This window comes from Sarcophilus harrisii, chromosome 4 (assembly GCF_902635505.1).
Source record: "Sarcophilus harrisii chromosome 4, mSarHar1.11, whole genome shotgun sequence".
Classification (NCBI taxonomy): domain Eukaryota; kingdom Metazoa; phylum Chordata; class Mammalia; order Dasyuromorphia; family Dasyuridae; genus Sarcophilus; species Sarcophilus harrisii.
In genome coordinates, this window is record NC_045429.1 from 291608035 (window position 1) to 291620704 (window position 12670).

The 12670-nt window shown below is 33.8% G+C and overlaps 1 protein-coding gene across 2 annotated transcripts in view; it reads right to left on the minus strand.

Moving 5' to 3' along the window:
- The window catches only part of USP43 (ubiquitin specific peptidase 43), a 129709-nt gene that overhangs the window by 73115 nt on the left and 43924 nt on the right, over nucleotides 1-12670 (minus strand). For both annotated transcript variants that reach the window (XM_003770427.3, XM_031965504.1), the window contains exons 4-5: nucleotides 11234-11326; nucleotides 6701-6836 (exon numbers count right to left, since the gene is read on the minus strand). In XM_003770427.3, the coding sequence (XP_003770475.1) occupies nucleotides 6701-6836; nucleotides 11234-11326 (229 nt within the window). The remainder of the gene's footprint in view (nucleotides 1-6700; nucleotides 6837-11233; nucleotides 11327-12670) is intronic.

The window sequence follows — 12670 nt, forward strand, 5'->3', positions numbered from 1 at the left end:
CGGACCGCATTTGAAAAAAATTTTGTTTTGGATAGACAATATTTTTGTCTTTCTTTGTATCTCCAGCACTTAAAACAAAGCACTAACACATTTAACAAATGTCTATTGACTAAATGCCCTTTCTAATCCCAGCTCCAGAAGTCTATTCATCCTGGAAGTTGCTTCTAGTCCTGGAATTCACACAGTGAAAGTACATTCCACTCTCAGAACGTCCATTGAAGTAGGGTTCACATGTCTCATTCCTTTTCAGGCTATACGCTGGACTTTTTCTACCCCTCACTTTTCCTTTTCCTTCAGTGTGTTGTTTTTCCTCATTAGAGGGTTGGCTTTTTGAGGACAAGGACTATCTTCTTTTCTGCTTATATTTGAATTTCCAGCACTTAGCATATTTCCCGGCACATAGTAAGTCCTTTACACATGCTAGTTCACTGACTAGACACCATATTTTAGGAAGAACACTGATAAGTCATAGAATATCCAGGTGTAAAACAGCCTTTTAGGATGGTAAACAGCTTTGAGTTCATGTTTTTTGAAGATATTTAACATGAATAAGAGTAGAAACAAGATACTAACCATGATTTAAGTATCTGAGGAGTTGTCATGGGAATGAGGGATTTGATTTCTTTTGCTTGGCTTCAGAAGACAGAGTTCAGAATAATAGGTGGAAATTGCCAACTACTAAAGTAAGACTTGATTTGAAGAAAAGATTCCTAATTAGAGCTATACCAAAATGGCATTAAGTTATCCAGGGAAATCATGGTTTCAAAGTTAGAAGAAACCTTAAAGGTCAACAAGTTCAATCCCCTCATTTTATTTCAGAGGTCCAAGCAAAGGTTATCGAAATACTTGTTGGGTGTGATATAGAAGGGATTCTTGTTCAAGTCTGGATTGGACTTCTAAGATCCCTTCCAACTCTGTGTTTCTATAATTATGTGAGGTGATAAAATTGAAAGCAGAATAATCTGGTGGGTTATTTTTATCCTAGATTTTCAGTGCAAATACAAGAAAATACTTTGCCAAAAATGCAACTCAAATTCCATTACTAAAAATGTCCAGTTACCTCTGGAATACAGCATGAAAGCTATTTCAGAATCAAACTGAAAAGGAGAAGAATGGTAAAGAAAATTATGATCCCATTATATCCTACGGAACTTAAATCCTGAAAAATTCAATAGCTAATATAAAGATAATAATGTTAATATTTCCAACCACTAATAAAAACATTCTTTAAATGAGTGTTTTCAGAGGGAAATCCAAAGTAGCTCCATCACTAAATTATATGCATAGGTTTCAGTTACCTGAAGCATTCATTTCTTTCACAAGAAGTCATTCCACATTTTGAATCTCAAAAGCAAAAGAACTAAGTATCAAATGGCTTAGAAACAGATGTAATAATGTATTATGTAATAAACTTACTAAAAATTTAAATAGAAAAGAAAATGATAGCATTTCTACTTTTAAATTCACAATATAACATACTTTGAGTAATTCTTTCCTTCCTTTCCCTGAAAATACTAGGGAAGAGAAAGTATTCAGAAGGAGTTAATAGCTGACAGTGTCAAATACTATAATGGGTCATAATCTTTTGCACTTGGAATGTTTTGAATCACAGATTTTGAGTTGGAAGGAGATTGGGAGTCACGTTGTCCAATTCCCACCCAAGAGAAAGATGCCAAACAAATGGTCATTCAATCCATCTGCAGACTTCTATAGAGAGGCAACATAATTCCTCCACAGGTTATTCTATTTTTGGACAGATCTAAACATTAAGGCTTTCCTCTCTGGACCTGGCAATCAAGACTTAGCAGACATCTCATCTTGTAACACCTCTTCCCACATACAAGCCTCATTCTCCAGTGCTAAGTCCTCCTAGGGTCTCCATTTTGGAGACAGAACCAGGCTGGCCAGAACTCCTTCCTTCCCATCAGTGCTTTAGACTCTCTGGAGTTTGCTGCTACGCTTCCAATTAGATACCTTCCTTTCTCCCCATTTTCAGTCCTCTCTTATGTGTAGTCTTTTTCCATTAGAATGTAATCTTGTTGGACATGGCTCTCTTCAACACTGATTCAAACCAGTGCCACTTGTTCAGTGATGAAGAGAGCCATATATACCCAGAGAGAGAACCGTGGGAACTGAGTGTGGATCACAACATAGCATTCTCCCTCTCTCTGTTGTTGTTTGCTAACATTTTGTTTTGTTTTTTCTTCCTTCTTGATCTGATTTTTCTTGTGCAGCAAGATAACTGTATAAATATGTATACATATATTAAATTTAACATATTTTAGCATATTTAACATGGATTGAACTACCTGCCAGCTAGGGGAGAGGGTGAGGGAAAGAGGGGATAATTTGGAACACAAAGTTTTGCAATGGTCAGTTTTGAGAGCTCATTGTAGATATGGAGATAGAATGAGAAGACAGGGTGAGTGAATTATTATTATTTTAAAGAACAAAAACACCAACATTTTGGCGCCCTGAACATGGGGCTGACAGGCCCTTCAGTGGATTTCAGTGGAAAAGCCTCTGATCCTGATTTCAGTGGAAAAGCCTCTGATCCTGAATCCAGTGGAAAAGTCTCCTCAATCCAGAAATTAGGACAAGTACAACAAAGAAATTTTGTTAAAAGAGTTAAAGTAGGATTTCAGCTAAGATGGGACAGATATTTAGAAAACAGCCTGTTTCTGTTCAAGGAAAATGTTTAGGAAGATTTCAAAGTTATGGAAACCAAAGGTTTGTTATAATTTTGGGAGATCCTGAACTTTAGAAACTTTGGACATATGTCCTTGGTTCTCTATGGAAAAAGAATTGGATTTAGACTAATGGAAATTAGTAGGAGAAAAACTGGGTGAATACTATATATCTAATATTCAAACTCAATGCAGTGGAAATTAGAGAGGATCTTTTTTATAATAGAAATGCATCTGACTCAATTTCCAAAGACATAATTAATACATACAATTTAATACAACTGGCTATAAGAAGTTATTTAAGTGTTAGAATGAAGAAAAAGAAAGTGTAGCAGGGAGAGGTGCCAACTAAACTGGTAATAACAGGAAATTTCAATAAGAATGGAGAAGTTAAATTATTTGATACTTCACAAATCCTCATCTTATTCCTCCCCTCAATTAACCCCTTTGGGTGGAGGGAAGGGAGGAGACGAAACAGTCACTTTGAAGCAGAATATGACAAAGATTAGAAAACATTAATTAAGGCAAAAATGAAGGAGAAGATATTTCTGATTTTATAAATCATATCCCTGTGATTAAAAAGTTGACCCTTCAAGTCAAAAAGAAAAAATACCTCCTTTTAATTTGGAAAAAATTAAAAGATTTGAAAAGGTTGTATTTTAGGGCACATCATCTTATGTGAAAGTGTTACTAGATAATTTGTTTTATGTTTAAACCCCAAGATATTAAATCCATAACGGGGACATCTTAGAACCAGGACAAAATTTGTCTGGCTTTTGGAGTTTCATAAATTATTAGGATTAACCCAAACAATAGGCAAACAGAGATTGTAAAGTTCTTTTGACCAATTAGCTGGTGAAGGTCAGTATCAGAGAATCAAACAGATTTATTATCCCATAACATTTGAGCAAATTTCTTTTTATTTTTTTTTTTATTTAATAGTTTTTATTTACAGGTTATATCATGGTAACTTTCACTTACCAATTGAAACCCTCTTGTTCAATTTTCACCCACCCCACTTCCTCCCCAATGGCAGGATGACAGAGATGTTAAATATATTAAAATAAATTAGAAAACAATAATACATCCAAAAATTTTGTGTAAAAAGAATGATCTGAAAATTGTACAATTAGCTTGTGAAAAATAAAATGCAGGTGGGCATAAATATAGGGATTGGGAATTCAATGTAATGGTTTTTAGTCATCTCCCGAGTTCTTTTCGGCGTAGCTGTTCATTCATTACTGCTCCATTGGAAATGATTTGGTTTTTCCTTGTGAGGATGGAGGTCCATCAGAACTGGTCATCATATAATTGTTGAAGTTTATAATGATCTCCTGGTCCCTCATTTCCTCAGCATCGTTGTTAAGTCTCTCCCGGCCTTTCTGAAATCATCCTGTTGGTCATTTCTTACAGAACATAATATCCCTTATTCATATAACAAATTCACCATTCTCCAATAGGGCATCCATTCAGTTTCCAGTTTCTACCACTACAAAAGGGTTGCCACAAACATTCTGCACATGGTCCCTTTCCCTTCTTTATAATCTCTTTGGGATATAAACCCAGTAATAACACTGCTGGATCAAAGGGTATCCAGTTTGATAACTTTTTGAGCATAGTTCTAAATTGTCTCCAGAATTTGGATTGTTCCCAACTCCCCAACAATGCATCAATGTCCCGTTTTTCCGCATCCCCTCCAACAATCATATTTTTTTCCTTCATCTAGCCAATCGCAGGTATGTGTTATCTTAGAGTTGTTTAATTTATTTCTCTGATTAATAATGACTTGGAGCATCTTTTCATATGACTGAAATAATTTCAATTTCTTCATCAAAATTGTCTTTCATATCCGACCATTTTAATTGGAATGTTTGATTTTTTATAAATTAAGTTAATTCTCTATATATTTTAAATGAGGCCTTTATCGAACCTTTGACTGTAAAAAATATTTTCCCAGTTTATTTTCCCTTCTAATCTTGTCTGCATTAGTTTTTTTGTACAAAAACTTTCAGTTTGGTATAATCAAAATTTTATTTTGTGATCAGTGATGATCTCCTTCTTCTTTGGTCATAAAGTCCTTCCCCTTCCACAGGTCTGAGAACTATCCTGTTTCCTCTAATTTATTTTTTCATTCTTTTCCTGGTCATAATTTTGACCTTATCTTGGTGTCGTGTTAATGTGGATCAATCTTAGTTTCCCATATTAGTTTTGGAAAATTTTAAGGCTTAATAAAAGCTTGAGTTCTCTCCCTGGACAGAAAGATGGAAGTAAGCCCAAAAAATAGACAATCCCAATGAACCTTTTCCAGATTTTTTGTGGGATGTTTAAACACTATAATAAGAACCAAATAGAGACAATGCAGCAACAGAAATAATAAGACATCTGGCTAAGGAAAATGCCAATGAGGTTTGCAAAAGAATTATATGGGGACTAGACAAAGATGCCCTTTTAAAGGAGATCATAAGACGTTGTGCCACAGTGGGCACAAATGCTTATTATACCCAAACTATGATGAACATGGAAAGACAGGGTTCCTCTTGGCAAGGGACTTCTAGAGAAATTCGTCAATGTTTTCAGTGTGGCTAATACATTGTTGGTGGAACTGTGAATACATCCAACCATTCTGGAAAGCAATTTGGAACTATGCTCAAAAAGTTATCAAACGGCATACCCGTCCACAGTGTTACTACTGCATATCCCAAAGAACATAAAGAAGGGAAAGGGATCTGTATATGCACGAATGTTTGGCCCCTTTTAGTGGCTAGAAACTGGAATGAGGGATGCCATCAGTTGGAAAATGGTGAATAAATCGTGGATATGATATTATGGAATATTTTCTTTAAGAAATGACCAACAGGATGATTTCAGAAGGCCGAGATTATACAAACGATGCTGAGTAAACAGAGGGCCAAAGAATCATTATAACTTCAACAATAATATATATGATGACCATTCTGATGGACCTGGCTATCCTACAACAGATCAAACAAATCATTTCCAATGGGTATTGAACTGAACCAGCACAAGTGAAAGAACTCTGGGAGATGACTAAAATCATTACATAAATTCCCAACCCTATTTTTTGCCCACCCATTTTGTTCCTTCACAAGTAATTGTACAATATTTCAGAGTTGATTCTTTTTGTACAGCAAAATAACATTTTGTCCTATACTTATTTTATCAATTTATATTTTAAATATTTAACATCTATGGTCATCCGCCATCTGGGGGGGGGGTAGGGGTAAGGGAAAAATTGGAACAAGAGGTTTGTCAATTTCAATCAAAGTTACCCATAAATAACCTGTAAATAAAAGCTATTTAAAAAAAATTTTCAGGGGAAAAATTGGAATTTGAAGCTATTTGTTATGGAGGTAGAATGAGAAGACAGGGTGAGAGAACTTATTATTATTTTAAAGAACAAAAACACCAACAGTCGATATTGAAAAATTACCCATGCATGTTTTGTAAATTAAAAGCTCAAACAAACAAAAAAGAATGTAATCTTATTTGTGGAGGGCAAGGCTCAGAAAACCAAATGATTTGGTCATGGTCTTATTGCCAGTAAGTGACAGAAATAGCATTCCAGCCCAATTCTAATGACTACAAGCTCAGGTTCTTTTATGATCCAAAGTAGTTTCTCAAAAAGGTTTTTTGTTTTGTTTTTTTTTTTAGTTGTTAAACCTGAAAGCCTCTATACCCATTCTTTTGTTAAACTTTCATTAACACAAAAGCCACATATGATTTCTATGGTAAAAAGGGGTACCCAATAAAATGCCAGTCAGAAAAGCATTTGATGTCATACATTTCTTAACATGAAAGTTGATCCCTTCTAGTCAAATTACTAAGTCCAAAGACAAAAACTGCACGTAAATCTAGTGATGAATATGTAATGAAATAGCAATTTATGAGTGAAATAGCTACCATTACTTAGCTTAATCAATCTGGACTGTTAAGCCAATTATCTTTCCACTATATGAAGAGATTAGCATCTATTAAATTTAATTTCACCAAACCTCATTAGCTGTGATTTTGCTTTCTTCTGCTACCATCTTTCTCAAGGTTGCTACTGTGCTGAAAAGTGGCACTGCCAAACCAATCCGCAAGAACCTCTGATTCTTGGACTGGAAGACCAATGTGACATTTAAGGATCTGAAAAACATAAAAAGAATGTATTTCTAGAAAGACCAAAATGAATGGAACTTTTGTGTCATGAATTATCTGGTTCAGCATTTAAGAGGTTAATGTCTGCTTCGGTACTTTAAGCATACCTGTGACTCTCAATTTTACAAGGACTCCTTATGGTAGGTCCCCTAGTATGAACACCATGAACATAAATTTTAAAATAACAAAATTAAAATGTTCATTTCTTTCAATTACCAAGTATTTTTTTCCTCCCTTACAACTCTCCCAGCCCCTTTCACTAAAAGAAAGAAAAAAGTGAGAAAAGAAAAGCAAATAGAAGTGAAAAAAAGAAAGAGAAAACAAGCATGCAAGAAAGAATTAAAGACATGAAAGAATCATTACATCATAGTCAAGTAAAACTAAATTCCCATCAATATTGACTATAACCAAAAATTTATTTCTCATCCTGCATATTAGTCCATCATCTGTGTGTTTTAAGATGGACAATGTACTACTCTGGGATTCTAGATAATTATTTCAGAATCAGAATTCTTAGGACTTTCAAAATTGTTTTTGTAATGTTGATATTATGTATAAATTGTTCTAATTCTGTTCACTTCTCTCTATATCATTTCAGGTACGACCTGAATCTCTAAAACTTCTTTTTCTTCATTTCTTATACCTCAATAGCTTTCTTTATATTTCTATGCCCTGATGTACTCAATCATTTCCTAAGTTATAGAAACTTTCATTTTCCATATTTTTGCTACCACAAAAAGAATTGCTACATTTTTGTACACATAGGACATTCTCTTCTTTCGTCAATCTCTCTGTGTATAGGTAATGCATGCTCTGTTAAATAGTCTGGGTTTGATGGGTAGGAACTTAATTTGTTTTCCAGAAAAGTCAGACAAATTCATATTTCCACCAACAGGACAATATGCATGTTTTCCTGAATTCTTTCCAAAATCTGTCATTTTCATTTTTCACTTTTTGTTGGCTTTGCCAATCTTATGAACTCAGATTTGGTTTAATCTGCACTTTTAGAAATTTGGAGAATTTTTCTTCACATAGCTATATATTATCTGGATTTCTTCCCTTGACAAATTGCATTTTAATATCATTCAACCTTTTATATCAATTGAGAAATAGTTCTTGTTCTTATAAATATTAATCTGTTTCTTACACATTTTGGAAATGAGACCTTTATTAGAAAAATTTGTTACATATCATTCTTAATAGGCAAAATTGGGCAAATTTTAGATAAAAACCTGAATTTCAAAACATTTCTTTGGAGAAAAACTTATAAAAACTTAATGTTAAAATGCATATAAATATCTTACTTATGGCTTCACAGTAGTTTAAATTTCACACCATCAACAGCATAGTTCAATAGGAAAACTGACTCACATAGAAAAACCTGGGATATTTACAAATTAAGCAAACTGAATTCCTGTTTCTCAGTTTGCTCAGCAATAAAGTGATAGGGTTGGTCTAATGGCCTCCATACAAAATCTTTACTATACAAATCTTTTCATCTAGAACTTGTACCTCTAAAAAGATCAAAGACAACTACAACTGTACACATACAAAAATGCATTATGAAAACATTCATAACAACTTTTTAATTGTGACAAAGAACTAGAAACAAAGTAGGTATCCATCAATTAGCTGAATAAATCATTTTCTATAAATGTAATACTGTATTATAAGAAAAACTGAAAAGTACAAAAACAGAAATTCAGTTGCTTAACAAATGCTTTAAAAAAATTTAATTTACCATCTGTAGCATCCTCCTTTGGGCTACTCTAACTGCCCACTCGTTGGTAGCATGGTTAAGCCAAACTTACCCATTTTCTGGCACCAACCCAGATCCTACAGAGACAGACCACCAGGAGGTAGGGGTGAAGTGAAAAAGAACTTTATTCTTAGACAGCACATATTTATACCCCCCTGAAGATCCAGGGGAAAAGGAGGTCCTCTAGGAATCTGGCATAACAAGATTGGCCTGAGAAGAGGGAGGTAAGCTACGCTTTGTAAGTACTAAGGAGGGAAATGTAGTACCTGGGATCAGACACTGCCTCTTGGGGCTGTGCCCCACCTCCACATAGAACTCACCTGCGCCTTGGTTCCTCTCATCTCTCAGGTCCTCCTACATACCTTGAACTGCATTTCTTGCTCCTAGAGGCTTTTTAACCCTTACATCATCCACATAATATTCTTTTGTATTTTCTCCTCCATTTCTATTAATTTTAGCCATAATACATGCCCTTTATCTCCTTTTACCCTTCTCAAGATGATCTTCAATTTGTTAATGTACTTTAAAAAATACAGTACCCTAATGTGGTATAAGGAAAGTTCGTAAATTACACTATCCTTTAGGTCTTTTTTCATAAAAAGTTATTAATGATGGAAAATTGTTTTTGTTCACAGGAAAAAAAGTTTGTATTTATTTTGAAATTATGGTGAACATTTTGATACCTAATATAAGTAGAAAAATAACTTTGTTTTAATACATACCTCTAAAAATACCTATATGAAGAAACAGCTTTGGGACAGGATTTTATTCAGGTTTAGAGAAAAATGACCTTTGATGGAGACTTGCCTTCAATCTTTTCCAATCAATTGGTCCATATTTGGATCTAATTATTGTTATCTGACTTGCATACAGATTGCTCAAAACACAAATAAGATGAGTTGGTACTCTCATCTATTTGAGTTCTTGCCAGATTTTGTTGCAGTTCATACAGTCAAAGGCTTAATATAGTCAATGAAGCAGGAGATATTTTTCTGGAACTCCCTTGCTTTCTCCATAATACAGTGAATGTTGGTAATTTGATCTCTAATTTGTCTGCCTCTTCAAAAATAAGCCTGCTCTTTTGGTAATTCTCACCTTCCATACTGCTGAAGTCTCTAGCCTACAGAATCTTAAGCCTAACTTTGCTGGCCTGAGAAATGAATACAATTGTTTAGAAATTTGAACATTCTTTGGCACATATTTAGGGGACAGCTGATCTCTTCCTATTCCATGGCCACTGTTAAACTTTCCAAATTTGCTAGCATACTGAATGCAGCACTTCAAAAACATTATTTTTCAGCATTTTAAATAGCTGAGCTAGAATTTCATCACCTCCATTATATTTTTATTGTTTGTAATGCTTCCTATAGTCCATTTGACTTCATTCTCCAGGATGTCTGGCTCAAGATTAGTAACCGTACCCTCATAGTTATGAGTGAAGATTATTTTTGTATAGTTCTTCTCTATAATTTTGCCACCTCTTCTTAATCTCTTTTATCATTCCCATTTTTGCATGAAACATTTCCTTGATATTTCTAATTTCTTTAAGATATTTCTTGTTTTTCCCATTCTATTTTTTTTCTTCTATTTCTTTGCATAGCTCAGTTAAGAACCATATTTCTCTCTGATATTCTTTGGAATTCTTTGAGTTTGGCATTCATTGAGTTTATCTTTCCCTTTCACTTCTTTCTTTAACTACTTGTAAAATCTAATTAAATAGCCATTTTGCTTTCTTGGTGTTATTTTTTTTTTTAATTTTTGTTATTATTATTGCTGCTCCCTCTTGTAATATTGCGAATCTCCATCCATAATTTTTCAAGTTCTCTATCTGACCAGATTTAATCTCTCATCATTTCTCCTTCATAAGGGATGTTATTTAGGTCATAGCCATGTGGTCTGTTAGTTTCCCCTATTTTAAATATGAATTTTGCAATAAGATGCTTATGATCTAAGCCATTCAGCTCCAGATCTTGTTTTAACTAACTGTATAAAGCTTCTCCATCTTTGTCTACAAAGTATATGATCAATCTGACTTCTATACTAACCATTTCTATATTGTCCAGGTTAATGATCATTAACATGTAATGATCACATGTACAGTTACCTTTTAGGGTACTGAAAAAGATTATCTGCTATGACAAGTAAATTATCGTAACAAAATTCTATTAGTGTCTGCCTTACTACTTTTTGTACTCCAAGGCCAATCCAAGGCCTGTCAATCCAATAATGTTTTGATTTCCTACTTTAATCTTCCAGTCCCCTATGAAGAATGTGATATCTTTTTGAGGGAATTATTTCTAGAAGATGCTGTAGATCTTCATAATACTGTTTATTGTTAATTGAAAGAGTATCAAAAGCCTACATTTCAGTAGAAATGAGGATTTCTTTCAACTGAAAAGTTGTGACAATCAATAGACAAGTAGTGAGCAGAATGCCAATGTTCCTGAATGGACCAATGAAACAATGTATTCTAAGGATATTTTAAGGGGCAAAGCACTTCCAACAAAGGGAATTATAAAGGAGGCAACATCTGAACTGGGACAAAAAGAAAAAGGATGGAAAAAGACTTCCCATAAAGGGTTAGGTTTAAAATTGATTCACTGGCTAGAATCTGAAGTTTACATACCTGGTCTGACATGATGGAATGGGTAGTGACACACAAAGGAAGGGATCAAAGGTATTACTCTGTTTTTGGCAGTGTGGACAGGTCAACGAAGACCTATAACCAAAAAGAAAAAAAAGATACAATACAAAAAGAAACAATATAGCTTTCATCAGACTGGCCAAAAAGATTTTAATGTATCAGAATAATGGGATTATAGATCAAGAAGTCTCATTAGACTTCATAGGCTATATTAAATCCTAACTTCTTGTTTTAGAGATGAGAAAACTGAAATACAAGAAGGTAATGAGACTTAGCTAAAGTCAGACAGATAGTATCAAATGGGATTTGAACCAGAACTCCATTGTTTTCAAAGTAGTATGCACTTTTTCCCTTGCCCTTGGACTTACTCAATTTTAAAACAATATAAGCTTTATCATTTAAATTTTGATTAATATCATTGCCTTGTTTCTAGTTGTGTCCCACTGGAAAAAATATAATCTGAAAATGATTTCATTGCATGGATAAGCATAATTTAACAGGCTTTAGGCACAAATTGTACACATAAGGAAGAGCTTATTATTTTACTGGTTTATCTCTGTGGTTCTTTCTTAATAACATAGTTGTAGAATTGGAAGGGACCCTAGAAATTATCTAGTCTCATGCAATCATTCTACAATTAAATAAGCTGATGTTCAGAGAAAGAAAATTACTCACCAAATTATATAATCTCAAAAAAAAAAGCCCCCAACAATAAACAAACCTTAAGATTTTAAACTATGTCTTCTGATTCAATAGTTAGCACTTTTCCTACTACATCACACTCCCTTTCTCACTCATCTTTGTCCTCCCCTCATATTCTCCCCCTAATACCCAATGAAGTACAGCTTATTATCTACTGACCAAAGTTGTATTCCTATTAATCTATTCAAGGAGACATTATGAAATGTTCTACATTTCTTATTCTAAAAAAATTTTAAGCATACAAAAATTAAGTATTTGTGCATGTGGATTCCCAGGTCTGTGGATCTGAGTTTACAATGGTTCGCTCTTGAGAAACTGTGCTCCATAGCCATATGCTATGACAGAAATCATTCAGCAAAAAAGTAGTTCCAATTTTACCCCAAGATATATAGAGGGTAAAGTAGGAAAAAAGTCAGTGTTGTATAATTTCCAGGCTTATTTTCTCAAGACACTCTATATCAAACTGTAAATGGATAGGATACTGGTCTTGAAGTTAGGAAGATCTGATTTAAAATTCCATCTCAGATAAGTATCTGAGTTATATGACTCTGGGAAAATCTTTTAACTTTCCTTTGCCTCAGTTTCCTTATCTATAAAATTTGTAAAATGAAGCTATTAGACTCAATAGCCTCTAGAGTTTCTTCTAACTCTAAATCTTTGATCCTAAGATTCATCTCACTTAAAAAATTAATATAGGCTTATAATTCCATCATAACT